General features: G+C 34.0%; 1 protein-coding gene across 1 annotated transcript in view; it reads left to right on the forward strand.

The window, feature by feature from the left end:
• Positions 1–12,936: 12,936 nt before the first annotated feature.
• The window catches only part of LOC150096591 (beta-alanine transporter-like), a 96,592-nt gene continuing 91,593 nt past the window's right edge, over positions 12,937–17,935 (forward strand). Inside the window, exon 1 of the mRNA XM_090408653.1 lies at positions 12,937–13,320. Within this exon, the coding sequence (XP_090264779.1) occupies positions 12,937–13,320 (384 nt within the window). The remainder of the gene's footprint in view (positions 13,321–17,935) is intronic.

Here is a 17,935-nt window from a genome sequence, read left to right on the forward strand (position 1 = left end):
AGTGTTTGTGGATTATCTAATATTATTCTAGAGTTGAGAGATACGCAGATATCTTAAAGAAGTTAAAAGATTTATTCGACGATAATCGTTATAAGCACCCTTTGTTCAAAGCTTTTTAACCAACAAACCTTGGAGACCTGCCGCAAGGATACGAAAGAAAAACTCAAGAAAACACTTTCTTAATTGGAGTGGCCAGGAAATGCCCGGAAACCAAGCAAAACCATCTTGTGTCGCCTTTCCGTAAACACTCGTGAGTGTGGAAGAGGCTGACGTCTTCCAAGAGCTGCTTTTTAGAAGCGTCGAAGGTGATCTGTGGTCTAACATAACCGAGCCCAGTTTGATTATCGAGGTATAATACAAACAAGGGCCTCTTAAACAATAGCTGTGATCCTTCCCGTTCTGCAAGTGACATCGCATTTCTTGCTAAGTATCTGTTCTCTCTTGTAACGAACTACAATTTTCGTTAGGAAAATATTATTTCATTCATTCTGTTGTCACCATTTTTATCTTAACTTTCTTTGTTTTTTCGTAGCTTCCTTTTCGTTTTTTCATAAGAGTTATATATTTCAGAATAGCATTTCGATTTGTATTTCTCAGGGCTCTGGCATTTCTGTATTTCAGGAAGAACAACAATTCTCTTCTGTATTTCCCCCTTTCATTTCATCCATTTATTTCCTTCCATCTTTCGATTTGATCATCATTCGCAATCAATAATTATTAATTACAATTATCAGTCTATGTAGCAAACACTCGTGGCTCCATCTACTGGAAAAAGATAGTACCTTGTTTAGGGGAATATGATTTGTAAACGAACATGTTTTTATTTATGTATGAACTTAGTATTTTCCTAGGAACTAAGAGAATCAAATCAAGTTACATACATTGTCACATATTGAACTCCTCTAACATAAGAGGAAAGAAAGCGGCATCTAGAAGGTACAGAAAACCGATATGTGATTTTAGGCAATACTGTTCCACTATAATGTTACAAGAACATATCGCCGCGATACTTATTAAGCCAATTGCATGCTTAGTAGAGTCGACCAAAGCGGACGGTGTCTCGGTATAAACAGGAGCGAGTAGGGTATGCAGATCGAAAAAGAAGATAAAGAAGAGAGTGATGGATGCGGTTCCATTCAAGCTATTCATGTAGCAAGCATAAATCAGCTGTGAAGACTACTACCTAGATACCTACCTATTCTTTAAGAAGACTTATGAGGTTCAAAAGAAGCACAAAACAAGACATTATTGCAATTTTTTGACGGAAAACATATTCGAATCTCTGGATATTGCTCCTATCAAGAATTCTTTCGCCTTTGGCAATTCGCCAAAAGGAACACTCGCAGTAATCTAATTTGTAGAAGACACTCTGAACGTTTTCATGACGGGAAGGAGGGGTGGGGAGAAAGGGAAGAAAGGATGGAATAACAAAAGAAGGATATGTGCGATTGTTTTTGTTTTTAGAGATTTCGATACAACGAAAATTACACACATCTGCAAGCATACGCGCATGTTTACAAATTATGTCTGTAGGTATGACGACTTCGTCAGCCTGTACACAGTGCGTGAGAGAAAGTGAAACGAAATAGACAAGAAACAGTATAGGTAGAGACGGCTGTTTGTTTACTAAAATCTCCCTAGTGACCGATCTACCAATTTTACCCAAATCTCCCAGCACATGAATAAACCATTATTGTTTCTGTCCATAAAAACAGAAGCTCGTATTAGTAACGCAATGACTACAGTATTCTTTTATCATCTTTTGTTTTTTAGTTTATTTTCCTTTTGTTGTTCCCATCTATAAATATATTTATCCAGTCGCTATTCCCCTATTCAATCACTATACTCACTCTAGGCTTTACTAGAAACAATAAGATGTATTCAACCGTCTGGATTGCAATACCCACTGCGAATAAAAAAAAAGAAGGGAAAAAACTGTTTTTGCAACAGTCTGAAATTCTTTAGGGATCATACTTGCAACCAATCTAAACGTTTTAAAAATTTTAAAATATTTGTCTTACAAGAACTTTGGGTTTTCTGTAAATATTTCAAGAGTTATTCATTAGTTAGTGGTTTTGAATGACAGTCTGAAAAGAATAGGAAAAAAAAAAGAACTCGGGCTTATCCTGGGAGATCAAACATAAATAAAACGAACTAAGCAAATTAAAAAACATTCACTATATTTTGTTACTATCGAGACTGGAAAAGAAGTAATTGGGAGAAAAAGATAATAAATTACGAATTTATTGAATTCATATATAAGTTACAAAGAGAAAGAAATTATATATTATCGATATTAACGAAAATGATATATATTGATTCAACTATGTTATGATGTTCAGTATACGAAAAGATAGCTCATGACTTCGATTCGATGTATGCGAATTTTGCAGTTCTCAGGGCGTGTAAGCGAAAAGTGTTGTTGGTTTCCTGATTAAAACAATTCCTTCCTCATTTGAACACAACCCTTCAGGAACTCTACTTAACAAACTGGCTACTTTTCTATTCCAATTGGAAGATTGATCTTACACATTCTTAACTGGTTGAGCTACATATTTGTAATATGTATTCTATGATTTACGATATATGGAGAGAATAGTAACCATAGAAACGTATCCTTTCTTTGAGGTATCACCACCATTTAATTTGCTTAGTGATCTATATATTATAAACAAAATTGAAGACATTACCCATGATGCAACGGACGTCTTTTAAATTGTTAAACACGACGAATAAAATGCAAATCAGTCATGCCCACTGGAGTTCAAAATGTTCTGTAACTTGGAGGTAGCAAATTTGTTTCTTATCTTTTCATTTCTTGCAGTGGAGGAAAATGAATGCTGATAAGTCAAAGGGCACTCGTCTCAAAGAACTCCCCATACGTCATCAGAATTCTCTCTGATCCATTAAAACTTCCTTCGGTACATTTTACTGTAATTTCCATCAAAGTAGTAATTTCTTTCAGCGCTATTTTTGAAATTCCGATTGCCTTGATCTAATTATTTTAAGCTGTTCTTTTAGTAGTATCTTCATTGGTCGTAAGATGTTTCAGTTCTCACTTATTCCAGACGTTTCCTGCAGTCTTAGACGTTTCTCTCGAGGATTAGCCAATCATTTGGGACATTCAATGAACCTGACAGCATTGACGTGTTCCTAAGGAGATGAAGATTTTATTTGCGAACTTAATTCGAGATTTGACGCGTTTTTCTGTTGGTGTAACAGAAAGGAAAAATGTACGGATGGAATTCGAAAAGAGCTCACAAATAACTGCGTTAATTATAATTATAAACGAACGAAGAAGTTGCGAGGTTTTAAATTCCCTAACGTATTGATAACAACTTTACCATTTAATGCATATGTTAAATGAACACCAAATGTTCGCTAAAACTTAAGAATTTTAGTATAGTTACATGTTTATTTTATTATGGTGTCTTTTAATCTATAATTTATTTTTTAAAAATTAAATAAAATTTGATTTTCTGAGAAATTTGAAACTATAATAAAAGATTCGTTACTATTTTATTAAAGAAATGTTTTATTATTGCTGTTAAATGTTTATTTTAAAATAAAAACTAAAGTGCATTATTCTTCCAATTAGAACCCGATTTGAAATTTATATACGAATCAACCTAAGATTTTTTTGATAATAAATGAATTGTGGGAGTAAAATCAATGTCAAAATCCTATATTTACAACAATGTCTCCGTTGTTGGGACAGTACCGTTTAGCAATGGATGGAACCACACTTCTTTAGCGTATGATAAATAGATCGGCAAAGAAGGGTGATGTACGATGTGGTCTTTTATACTTTTATTGGTTTGGATGCAAATTTATTGTAATGTAATTTTTCTAATTATTAACGCGTATACACCTCCCAATTTATCACTAACTCGTTACACAAATCACTTATGTAGATTAGAATTATTCTCATTTATTATGTAATCCATTTCTTGGTGTTTTCCTCCTTCCATTAGCATCGTAGGAAAAAAACCATCTTTCATCGTATCAGCATGGTACATCAGGGAAAAAAAAAACGAAGCAAAGAGGCTAACACTATATTTCATGTGTCTCATTAGGCCAAAGCTCGCTCGAGATAGATGTCCAGGGTTTCGCTGATGTAGCCAATACCATGTAAGAAATCAGAAGTGAATTTCTTATGTACATCTTGGGAATTAGAGGAACTTTGATGGAACACTAAAAAATTAAAGACGAAAAGAACTACTGGGGATATCTAAATGGATGCGTTTGCTTCCATCTTATCTTACAGTGGCCAGACTATCTTTTTTGTTTGTCTTTCATATTGAAGGAAATAAAGAGAAGGAATCAAAATTTGAAGAATGAAAAACCGATTTTTTTAATATTGACCACGAGAGATCATAAGACCGGAACACGAAGCGTCATCTGTGGGTGAAACTGATTATTCGAATATTAATAAGCTGCTTACTTATTTGTGTTTATTTCAAGTATTAAAAGCAATTAGGAAATGAAAATCAACCAAAAATGTTTTTGGTTAATTTCCATTTCATAATTATTGTTTTTAATACTTGGAATAAACCATTTCCGGTGTGTAGTTGTTTTTCATGAAAAAATCGCAAAACATTTTATGCAACGGAAGTCTTCGAATTATTTAACTTCCGGTGTAAAATTAGACTATTTTTGAAGATCAGAATTTTACCATGATATTAATAAAAGATTTATCTAACATTTCGTTCATACATTGGCATTATTTTCTTAATTCTCAATAGTTCCGTTTTTCTAGTTTATTTTAGGTCATAAACTTTACCGACCTTGTTATTTGCTGTAACTACAAAAATAACAAGATAGTAACAAAAAATAAAATAACAAGGCAGAAAAAACATCCAAAAGTTTTCTATCTTGTTATTTTTGACGCCGAAATTAGCGACCCACCTAAATAAAAACTCTTGGATCTCGCGAGCACGTTTGTGTGTAGATGGAATATCCGTCGTAAGTTGTTTCTGTTTGGTTTGTTTCCCAGATATAATGAGACTATAAAAAAAACTGCAGGCTATTTAAATGTAGCTAGTAAAGTCCTTTAATATACTACGTTTGCATTTATCTTTCCTACACAGACAGTGTCTTATTGAGCAAGGGCTGTTTCCAAGTAAGAAAGTCAATTATCTCGGAAAAATACGTGTACTTGGAAATCGGATTCTTTTTTTAGAGAACGTGTATAATTTGATAGAAGCAATAAAATGCTTATTGTTACCTTTGATGCATTTGCTTCTATTAAGCGGAGGGTAGTTTCTGAATTAATTTCAAGGTGAATTCTAGCGTATTTAGTTTAAATATGCTAGAATTAATATGTCAATATATCAAGAGTATTTATTTTTTAAGATTTTTAAGTATTTGTAATTATTATAATCCACCACAAAAGGTTCAATATATATCGCATTAGTATCTTAGGTGTACAGACGAGGGAGGGGGGGGGGATAAGAATGGCTATTCATAAGAACAGTGACCATATTAATGTTTGTGAAAAAATGCGAATAGGAAGAACAACATCCGTGTGAAAGTTAGTGGAGTGAGTTAGTGACAAAGGGGTCATTAATCAAAACTAATTGCTGTTTACTGTACTTGGTCATATAGTTTAGGAAGCTCTTGGGGCATCACCTCGAATGTGAAAACGCTATTCAACAGCTGGACGGATTTGTATAAAGTTAATGCCATTTAGAGGGCAACTCAAAATGCTATTTTCAGTGAAAATTAACTTTTTAGATACTGAAGACGCGATACTTATGCCAAGAAAGATTTGTGGTTAGAGTAATTCCAAGAAGAGAAATCTCATCTTGTCTGGAGATTTCGGTGTAGGAAATTAATACTGAAAGAAAATGGGGTTGTTTTTGAGAGAAATGAAACAAGACTCGGCTTCAATATTACTAAAATTAATGAGGTCGTGAAACTCCCAATAAACAATAGGCCGGAGTTAAAAAATTCAAAGTTGCGTAAATAAATATTCTCGAATTTTTCGTGATTTGTGTAGCGCAAGGCTTGTCAAATAAAACAGAGAAGTAATACAGGATGCTGTATCAGAAAAACTGTGTATTGGATTTGCAATCAAATAGGGAAGGTCGCTGAGCTATAGAAGGAACGCAGTTGGTGAAGGTACGCTTTTGTGGAACACCCATTAATTGCATAGTTTTGAGGATATGGGTCATCCTTCTGCTAACACACTTTAAAATTATGTTCATTCTCCATATTCTGATATAAATTTAATTAGACATAATGCTACATAACAATATCATTATCATGCACGGTTTATCACAATTGAAACATGTGCTTTATTTTTTAGTTGTGAAAGCACCAATTCACGACTATGAAATAAATTCGTGTTTATTCAATCGGCTCCATGTGCGTTCTAAAAATTGTGCCTCTGTAATAGCCATAAGTAAATTCAACAAGTCCACATGCAAGTATTAGAAACAATCTACTATTACTTAGTATTTCTTTAAATTTTAACAAAACACATTTTATAATTTAAAGGAGGAGAAAGATATATTAAAATAATCGGTATTAGTGTCAATTTTCCTATTGGCCGCTAGGTGACGCTGCTGCAATTAGTATTAAGCTACTCCGTGTAGGTGCACGGGCGAAATATTTGAATACAATGATATCTTGAAATTACTGCTCTATCTAAAAGACGGAGTCGAAAAATTTAAACGCTTATCTCTCTGAAACAAGTCAAAAAGGGGTCATTATCAAAGGGACTGCGTGAAACAATAAGAGAGAAAAGAATCGGAAAACAATGGCTGTGGAACATTAGATCCTTAAGGATTGTCCTTAAAACGAGGTCATTCTTATTGGGAGGGTTCAAAAAAAAGTAACACTTTCACGGGGGGGATTTTATTACTCCAAAATACTTGACACTATGCGACGAGGATATCTGTCAGACCAGGGGATTCTCTGAATAATTTTGACGATGGTTAACTACCACGTCTATAATGGAATTAACTTACCTGAGTGTAAGAAAGACATATGCTTAAAAAATTTAATTTTGTTTCTGAAAATAGCAATATTAAAAAAAAATTAAAAAAAAACTCAGAATACCAAGATAAATATATTAATTAATAATTACAGACATTTAAATAGGTTTATCTGGATATATAAAAGTCAAATAGTTAATTTGTAACATCTGAGGGAAGGACAGTTTAAAAAAATATCATTTAAGAAAGATCCCTTAACACAGATGTAGTCAGAATTACAGTAGCTAAAACCTACGTCAGTATATTACGTAAGTAAATGCGTTCACCGGCTAATTTGTCTGTTATGTTGAAGTAATTCCATACAAGAGAGGCTAACACCTTCGAAATGAAAAACCATTATAAAGATTATTTGCGTCTTATACCTCTCAAAAGCAGAACAATAAACCCCTGGCGTTACTAATCATAAAAAAAGAATGTATGGCCATCTCTTCGAAGAAGATCTTTATCAACATAATTATGAGTGATTATAATTATTGCCACTCATCTTAATTATAAAAACTTATTTTTAATCATAAATGCCATTAGATTTGATTGATGCAGTCAGCAAGTAGGATTGAACCTGAAAACTTTGAAAACGAATTGAAATATTTCACGCTAGGAGGAGACACTAACTACCAACGAGGGGTAATTTATCACCTGACATATCAGAGGCTAAAATTAAAGTGCGCAGATCTTTCACTATTAAATCTAAGCTTTTAATTACATGCATGTTCACGTTCTGCAAGTTGCCGTGTCTCGCTTTTAGTGCAGGCTATTTGTTTCCATCAACAAAATTGTTCAACAATATCCTTCCTGCTTGTAATTATTTTGTTACTCTTTTCAGACGGATTAAAAGGATTAGTCGATATTGAGAAGATTTGCGTGCGACATAAAAATGATGAAAATCAACAGCTTATTTAGGTACTTAATCATATTTAACCAGTCCTCTTTTTTGTATATTTACATATCCGATATTCAATACCCTTCAAGTGAAATAGATCTTTGGGAATGTGACAATGCACAATGGCCATCTATTATTTAAAACTTGTGAATATCTAACGATATCATTATCGGAAAATAAACAATTAAGTTTCGTTGTTGAGAAATCAAAATTAAAACATCAAATTGTTCGAAGTTAACTCATTGTTATCAGCTGTAATAAACAATTGTAGCGTTATCGTAAAGAACGTAATTAGGAGAGGTTTTCTGTTGTAAAAGTGGATTATTTTTATCCGTTTTAGTTAGTTACGGTTTGCAAAAAGCTTTTGAGGTGCTCTAAAGAAATCCAAAGAGGAACATTTATTCCAAAACGCATTGCTTGTAACGTTAATTAGGATCCAAGTGGTCTAAATATCATTCTTTCATCGGATACAATGACTCGGTACAACCAGCAAAGCAAATAGCCTTGTAATCGACAGTAAAAATAATGGTTTTATCTGATGAGAGAGAAAGATTAAAGAAGTCCTAATGCTTTCCATGCCTTTGGAGGCGCGCCAATACTTTCTCCTTTATGGAACGAACCCTCTTTTAGGAGTGGAGCAGCGGCACGAGGTGCCAGCGTCTGTCTTCCGTGAAAGATGTGCACGATTCGCCGACTGGCATTGTCGCTCGTCTTGCTATACCCCCCCCCTCCTTTTTGCACATAGGGAGGTAGTGATGCATAGCTGACGCACTGACAGACAGCGTGAGGATCGAGTGATGTAAGAACACTTGAAGAGCCCGCGAAATGCGATATAAGTGGAGAAGTTTGCCACCGAAATAGACTTTGAACGGTAGAAGGGGGAGCGATCGGTGCACGAACTTCCCTAGTTTCTCCTTTTTTTTTTTTTTTTATCTTCCATGTTACTCCATCCTATCAGATTTTTATATATTTTGGTGTGTTTCTTTCTTCATTCATGTCTTTGAATTCTGCCGCTTTTTTTTTTATATTTTATATAATCGCTACCAAACACATTGCATGGATCTTACTTTTTGTTGTTACTTCGTCGTGTTAATGAAAATCGAGCAAATTAAGAGTACTTCAGTTTCAGCTCTTCATTTGCAATTCGAAGGATCAACTGTCCAGTCATTGAAGTACTTCTAAGTTCTTGGAGACATTTTAAATCGAAATTTACAGCTGCACTCGATGAAGTTACAAAAAATAAAATAAAATAAAATAAAAACTTCAGTCTTTATTTATAAAATCCGATAATATTGTGACACGTCAATACATACTTTTTTTTTTTCATTATTACAAGCTTCTCTGTATATTTCGATACGTCTAAAATCTTAGCGCCCTCTATTGAGCAAGCATTGCATCCAAGTTCCTTATATTGAATTACTGTACTTATATCTGAAGGGGTTTAACTGCTTAATTATCATATACAGAGTAGCCCAGAAGTAATAGAGTACTTGCCATAACAATGGCCGCTATGGTTTCAATATTCTTTTTTAATTTCTTGTTTTTATTGTTAACTGCTTTTTGTCTGATGTGAATGATATTATTATGTTCTGCTAATAAACTTCTTGGTTAAACATATTCTCTGACTGCCCTATTACTTCTGGGCAGCCGGGTATTTTCCAATATTTGTAGGAAAATATGATGAAAGGAGATGGAGTCCCCCCCTCCCAGTGTATAAAAATATTTCCTATCAGGAACACGTACTTTAATTGTTCCCTTCAAACTGTTTTCCCTCTGTAAATAAAAGTTAAACATTAGCATTCCTTGCATAACATACTAAAACCAATACGCGAGCTCATGCACACGAAACTAGGTTCTAAGCCTTTTAAGATCGGGTGAAGCGGATGGAAGTCAATGGATTATACATTTTCCTCCAAGAAAGTTCAGTTTCTCTTTCCCCCAACATACAAGATTTGTAAAATATGTATTTAAAGATATTTTTTCTAACTATTAAACTATTACTAAAATCATGGGTAGATATGTGATTGCTTACCCATCTCCATTCGTTGCTATAGTGATTATAAGTAACATAGTTAAGATTCATTACATGTTTTTATTCTACTTAACTGATAACGTAAGGTTCAGTGTAGTGTTGTTTTCAAAAACTGTGGTTATAGTCAGTTGAGAAGGAAAAAGATGAAACTGAAAGACTTAGAGAACGGCAGTTATGAATACCAATGACAGTACAGAGAACGAAATAGATACGGCTCTTGGAAAAATATCTTAATGAAAATATAATTGGCTACCATTTATCTAATTTTTATTCATCCATTACCGGCTGCATAAATTAGTTATAAACTTGAGCAAAACATTTCTGTAGATACTGAAAGATGATTCTGATTTAGGGTTAAGTACACGATGCTGTTTCCAATTACCAGTTATTGCTAGCAAGTTAAATGTTAATATAATTAGGTTTATTCAAGAGAAGAAATGCTACTCCAAACATGGAGTTCTCTCCACCATGCAAGACCTCAAAATTTAGAAGGTGACCTTGATACTTAAGATTCATATATTAAGTCATTCAGGAACAGTTTTTTTTTTCCTGTCTTGTAGATATTTTGATTTTGTGCACAAAAGATGACCAAATATAAATCAGAGAACCTTTGAGCAATATTTTACTCCTCTTACATATATGTAGGTGAACAAAAATTGCTACTCATATCTCATTCGTCCACATCAAGGTTTGATAAATGGCTTGTTGGATTGTAATGCTAGCCATTGCCAAAATTATTTGTGAGGCTACGAAGTGCTGAGTTCTAAAACTGTAGAAAAAAAGGCGAACAAACGATTGCATTGCCCATAATGACATCATTCTCTTACCCACTCATAATCGTCAGACATTAATGGGAAATAAACTGAATTAAATATAAACCACGAATGTGTTTTGGAGTACCATGAATAACGAACTTCTGTAAGATGCTTAAGACGTAGTCCTCTTTAGTAAACCTGGTTAAGCAAACACTTTTACTGAATTCCGTTTCCTTAATCAGATAATATTACACAGGAACTTAAATGTCTGGAAGACATCCAAAGTAAGAGTACGGAGCGTTGAACACATTACGTACGTCCACTAACGAAGAGTGAGCAGTTCTGTTGAGTAGGCAGTTTCCTTAATAGAGAGAACTAAGTATGGGATACGCCAGAAAACTTTTAAGATATGCACCTTTTAAAGAAACGATCCTTGAAGATGTATAACATAAACATCATGAAGATGATGGTGTTTTTGATCTTTTAATTAGCATCATTAAGTTGATGATCTACGATCTTTTGTTTAGCATTATCTTCCACAATATTCTTGTATTCATCATGCTGAACATATAAGTTTCTGTTTTTTTTTTTTTTTTAATCCTAAAATGCATTTTAAAGATCTCGGTATCTGCGTAACAACAGAACTAACATCCCTTTAATTTCTAGATGAACTGTGCAAACTTATTACAAATTCCATTAAGTATACCACACTAACCTTACCAACGCCTTCTTATCGTCGAATGGATAAATATTAACTGCTGTCAGTCTACACGTGTTTATTAAAGTTGTTAACATGGGACGGGAATTCACCAGGGGTGAAAGAAATCAACTTGCTGAGCGCGATGGAAAATTGCATTCCAATTTTCTCCTTAACTGAGTGATCGATACGCGCACTTGACTGAACTCGGATAGCTTAGATAGAGCGGAAAATTTCAGAAAAAAAATTGACCTAAAAAACGTGGCCTCAAAAATTTAACTCTAACCGGTAAGTTTTAAATATTATACATTTAACATGTGGACATGGTTGTGACTTTCTTCAAGAATACAAATGATAATGTATGGGGGGAAAATCATTAAAATAATTATTTCAAATAATTGAAACTTTTTAAATAATTGAAAAAATTATTTTAACTATTTTAAAATATCTAATACTGTTTAAATATTTGTAATTTTTAAAATTATAAAAATTTAAAAACTATTTTAAATATTTAAAGAATTTAATTTCATTATAATTTTTGATAAAACATTTTACAAAATAGTATAGAAATAATAAACTTTAAAATTATTTTGAATATTATAAACTTGCGTTTGATAATTTTAAATACTATAGAGAAATTTTCGTTTGATGAAATAGGCGGATGTGACATCATGTGTTCATCTGTTCTTAGAATATATTTTCAAATTAAAAAAAAAAAAAAAAAATGTGATACTCGAGAGCTCTGCATGCGTTAAAGGCTAGTTTATAAACAATAACTGCACATGCAATATAGTTGGCAAACAGCCGAGATTTAAACATGCCTAAGTGTGAAAAGCACTGCAGCCATGATTTCAAATCAATGGTTGGAACTTAGCATGCTAATCTAGTAGCTGTGACGTCATTGAAACAGTCGGGTAGACAAACTGTTCCCCGGATGTTTGCGTATTGACACGGGTGGATAAGTTTAATCAATTCACAATTTCTAGCAGCTCATCTAATCATTATCTGAAGTGTGTGTGTTCTCAAGATGGTGAGAGCTTCCAAGAGACATCGGAGACGGGGAATCAAACAACATAAGAACCGCTATTCTATGGATATACCCAAAGAAAACGAATCAGTCTCCTTATCGAATGTAATCCAAGCCAAATATTTCGAGAAAGCACTTTAACGAGGACTACAACAAACACAGAAGTCCTATCGCCTATCCGAAAAGTTGTTTGAAGGGGGGGACACTACTCTCAGGGTACTTATCTCTCCCCTGTCCACCCTACCAGTCAAATATTGACCGTCTCCGAAGGAGTATGTGGAAGATGGTAATCAAATCGCCATCCGTAGCGCGCGCCGGGCAGTGGGCCATGTGGTGATCGAACGACACAACTGTGAAACGTTGCGCGAGTTTGGTTGCCTTTTATTTAAGTGCGCGTGGCTGCTGCGTTTGTCGATCACTCTCTCACAGGCGCGCGCCGAGCGAGCGAGCGGCCACACGTACGACACGCTACCCCAATAGAGTCACCAAGGGGGGATCGGTCCCGGGACAGGAACGATCTCAGAGAGTGAGCAGCACTTGGATAATGGATTTCGACCAAATACTGCGAGATGTTGGCGAATACGGAAGATATCAAAAGATGATGCTGTGGTTTGTGCTCCTTCCCGCCCACCTCCCTTTCGGATCTCACTTTTATAGTCAGCTGTTCATGTCGCTAACCCCGAGCTTCTGGTGTAGGCCTCTGAATGACTCCAATCTCACTGTCGACTCAGCTGCAAGTTATCTTCCGTGGACGAACGGAAGCGGCTTACTGACTAGACCAACTGTGGCTCAGTGTAATCTACCCGCTTTAAATCTGTCGGAAGATGTTTCGGGGTCGAATGCCTCTTCGTTGTTGTCTTCCGGTTGTCCGCATGGTTACGAGTATGACAGACAAGAAATTAATGATGAACACACCGTAGTTACAATGGTAAGTGCAGTTTTTTTTTTTTATTGCAATCAGCGGGTAGTTGATACTTCTTTTTTTTTTTAGATGATTTGTGAAAGTTTTTTTTTAAAAAAATCCAGTTTTTCCCTTTTTTTAGAACGTAAAATTTTCTCAATGAAAAAACGACAACGTAATAAATTTAAAATGTCTTAGGTTGCAGTGAAATCGACAAAAAAAAGAGTCATTTATTATTTAAAGTCATCTAGAATGGAAATGTACATATCTAGATAAGTCATTGTAAGAGAATGATACAATTGAAATTGATTGAATTGTTGAGATCCGGATGATAAATTCCATTGTTGTAACTTACAATAATGAAAGTGTGTTTAAAATTCACCATTATTTTTTTACTGCATTCGTAACAAGTGACTATTAGATCAATCAAAAGAAAACCACTTTATAAAATAAACGAAGCTGATTTTTATAAGCGTATTTGTCGACGAAATGAGTAGAATTTGCAATTCTAAATAACAAGGCTGATTTGGTGATTCCTGTGGAATTCTTGTTGCAAATTTTACTACTATTTTGACCATTTGATTTCAGAATTTTTCCGTGTAATTTAAAATATTATGCTCTAAATTATACACTTTTTTTAATAAATGAATTTTAAAAAAATCAGTAATTTATTTTTTTTCAATTAATGCAAGACTTTATGGGCTGACTTATGTCAAAAAAAACAGCCCACTGAGAAGATCGAATTAAGACAGTTCTGTCAAGAATTATTCATTTTGGTTTAATATTTCGATTAATTATTTTAGCAATTATCGGTTTATCAATTAAAAAATAAATAAATACGTTTCATTGTATTCTACGGAATATTTACTCACCGACCGAGGCGGGTAAGAGTCGTGATATTTTCGGATCCAGTGACGTTCCTAAACAAACAGGAGCCATTCTACTGTTTTTTCCGTCTCTATTTTCTCCTGGTAGCATTGTGATTCAGCATACGCAGATATTTCTTTAAATAAAAATTTTGATTCAGATAAATATTATAACCATTTGAATTTCCTGTATTTATTACAAAATGAAAAAGAAAATAAAAAATTAGGATACGATAAATTACACGATTTATAATCAAAGATGTGAGAGGGCCAGTTGTGGCCCACAAACTACTGTTTAGGACGGCTTTATACACGAAAAACTAAAATAGTGATAAAGAGATCTAATCAGTAACGAGAATTATAAACCATTTGAGACAGAGGTAAATAAGCAGTAAATAAATATCATCCTAATTCATGGATAAGGAATGCATCGTAGTGATTTATATTTCATAATTAAATTTTGAGAGAATGTGTAATGTAGCTTGTATGGAAAGGGTGGGTTTCACTTCCAATGCATAGCCTACGTATTTATAGTTTAAGTTCGCACTTACATTGCTATCAATTTACAGTCACAGTAACAAAATACTATAGTCATAAGTGGAAAAGTATTTAGACAAAATATTTTCTAATTAGCAAGTATTAAGAACAAATCCTTAGCGAGTATTTAATCTCTCAGCTGCAGTCGATGGAATGCATCGTAGCAAATTAACAAGAATCCCATCGGCCAAGTAGGAATGTAAAACTGCGCTACAGAACAAGAAAAAAAGTATTGCATTTTATTCTTTGTATAAATTATTAGATAGAAATATACCTCTAAATATTTAAGAAAATAACTTTGGTATTAGTTGGAATTATCAAAACATGGATTATAATGCGTCGTTAATTGGATTTATTCTACGGCTAGTTTGGATGAAAAAGATGGAAAACTGTACAATTTAAGAGCTCTGCTAGGAGAAGCAAATAAATGCATTCTACCTACCAATCACAGCTACTGTTGAAACACTCCGTATACTTGAGAAAAACATTTTCTGTAGTAGTTTCCTGTGGAAGTAAACCCACCTCATAAATCACAGTATGCAAAAGATAGCCACCCAGTTTTCCAACAGACAGTCATCTCGAAGCTAACAAACGTCATACCAACAATGTTTATGGATCGAATAAACCTAGAAAGACCTCGTGTGAATATAAATTGAGAACTCACTTTCTTGGTACGTTGCATTCATTCAATACTCTCTTACTGAACTGTTTGTATGCACGCGAGGGGGGGGGGGGGACACCACTGTCCGATATCCAAAACAAAACGCTTCACAATAGAAGCAACACACAATACAACTTGTCGGGTAAAATTGTCTCCTTTTTTCCTCTCTTCTCACTGAGCAAACACGTTTCGATTTTGACGTACGCTGTTGCTGACATTCGGAGCAAGTATTATATCACGGAGGAAGCAGAGACTAGCACAGTGACAACTCAAGTACAGAAAACAACACCGAAGAAACACGGAAAAAGCATTAAGCCGACAAACGGTATCAAGAAAGGGCAATAGGGTTCAAAAGAGCAAAAGAAAAGGTAAAAACGATTTGGACAGTACACCAGCCTTACGAAAACATTGCAGAAGTCTGCTTATACTGCAAAGAAAATCCTATTGTTGATCCACGTGATTGCAACAATTAGAATTTAAAATAATTATCTATTGCTTATTTCATCAATTTCCAACTTTCCCAATGAGTCTTTTGTTCATTGTTGTTGGTCTCCATGGCAACGTTCTTAAACTTTCGTGTTCAGTTTGCAAGTAACTTAAAACTACGGATTACATCAAGTATTTTCCTGACACTTCTAACAGCAATTAAGTAAAGGTATTATTGTTTCCCATCATAGTTCGGTGAACACTCCCCCCCCCCCCCGATGTGTTATCATTCATAAAAGAGGGCTGGGTACTGAATAATTTAGCAACTTATAAGACACCACTAGCATTTCAAGAGTTATTGTGAGTTTCGAACTCGTTAAAGGTGGAGAGGTCACGTCATGACGGGTCAAGCGAATCGGGGATTAAGCAAGCAGGTGTGCTGAAGTGCTTCTCACAAAACGCTAGAATTTTAACTCGTACTCAAGACAGTTTGTTCGCCTTTACAATAATTAGAGAATGCTTGGATGCCGCTACTTAATAATCAGTGCGATTAAACTAAAGTGTATTTCATTTAGAAATAAGCTACCTCAGTATTTTATTAGTAAAAGGAAGAAGTTACTTTTAAATGAACACGTGTGAATAATTTAATAATCATAACACGCTCTTAAAGCACAGTGCATTATGGTCAATTATTACTAGAAGATTCAATGCACTTCTAAGAAAATGCACTACTAATTGCTAGATTCCTATTTGAAAAGTGTATAAAACTTTTATAAAGATGAAGTTATATGGTGTGGTGGCCAGGATAAGAATAGCTCCACTGCAGCCCATGCATGTCGTACGAGGTGACTAAAATTGCTACCCAGGGATGGTAATGAATGGCAATGCTGTAGCCAATGAAGTTTTAACTGAGGCTCCGCTATTGCTGTTACCCTCCTGCCATGATCAGATCTTATATAGCTCAATAATAATACCCCATTCATACATTTTCTCAATCAGATTACGGGATAAAGAGTCAAGGACTAATTCCATCAACCCAAAAATTAAAAAAAAAAATAATAATAAACTAATAATATTCTGTTAAAGAATTTTGGTTATAACATTAGGTTAACACGTTAAAGACATGACAAATAAAGATGCATACGATCTCAATTTATTTCGGGATTTCATGTTATAATAGAAATCCTTTAGATCCCAGAAATTCGACAATCTTTCCAGGAATATCTGTGAAATTCTACCCCCCCCCCAGCTTATAAAATAAAGTGCATGACGTAAGAGATAAAGAATAATTATGTGATCTCATTTATAATATCTTATCCTAGTGATACATTTATCTAAAAATCAATGAATCTTTATATTCGTTTTGTAGGATTATAATACTGAATAAAGTTAGAAATTTACCAAATTTCAGGGCTTCATTTCGTAACTGGTTTTATATGAAGAAACGTTTACAACACATGGATCCTATTCTGTGGTTATAATTCCTCATTTACTAACTACAGTGTTCGTGTCTGTACTCATCGTGGTCTAGTTAAGTAGTCTAGTTCTAGAAAGAACTCGTATATATTTCTGTGATGTAAAGAATGTTATTGACGATTAAATAACACAGTTGTATAAAAATACTCATACAACCAATTAGAGGTCTTCAATAAATCATCTGTGGTTAAAGGTGTTTAGGTGTGGTTTAAAAGTTATAATCCGGATTAGAAGCACGAAATTTAATTCAATGCTGAAGAGGCATCGCATTTCAGAATGACTTAAACAAAACTCGTTTTACATTGGCTACTTAATGCAACAGTTTTTCTGAACGCCTTACAAGATATCGTGTACTTCTATGCAGTATTTCTAACAATGGGATGTGATTTAAGTTTTTTTAAAAAATGTACGCTCTAGTAAGCTACTGTGTTATTGCATTTGTACAGTCCTATTTGCTTCCACATAAGGGTATTTTTAAAGAGAAAACAGAATTAAATGTTTTTAAAAGAATTTTAAATATTTATTTTTCGATAAGTAGTTTTCAAAAATGTCCAAGTTAAGGTGTACGTTTGTATTCAATGTTTCATTAATTATTCAGAATTTCATTAAAGAATGTCGGAAATATATTTATAATGCCGATTGAATTTTCAAATGAGATTTCACGTCCGAATTTCTG

Source organism: Typopeltis vanoorti, chromosome 18 (assembly GCF_054136105.1).
Source record: "Typopeltis vanoorti isolate ZY-2024b chromosome 18, IOZ_Tvanoo_1.0, whole genome shotgun sequence".
NCBI lineage: Eukaryota > Metazoa > Arthropoda > Arachnida > Uropygi > Thelyphonidae > Typopeltis > Typopeltis vanoorti.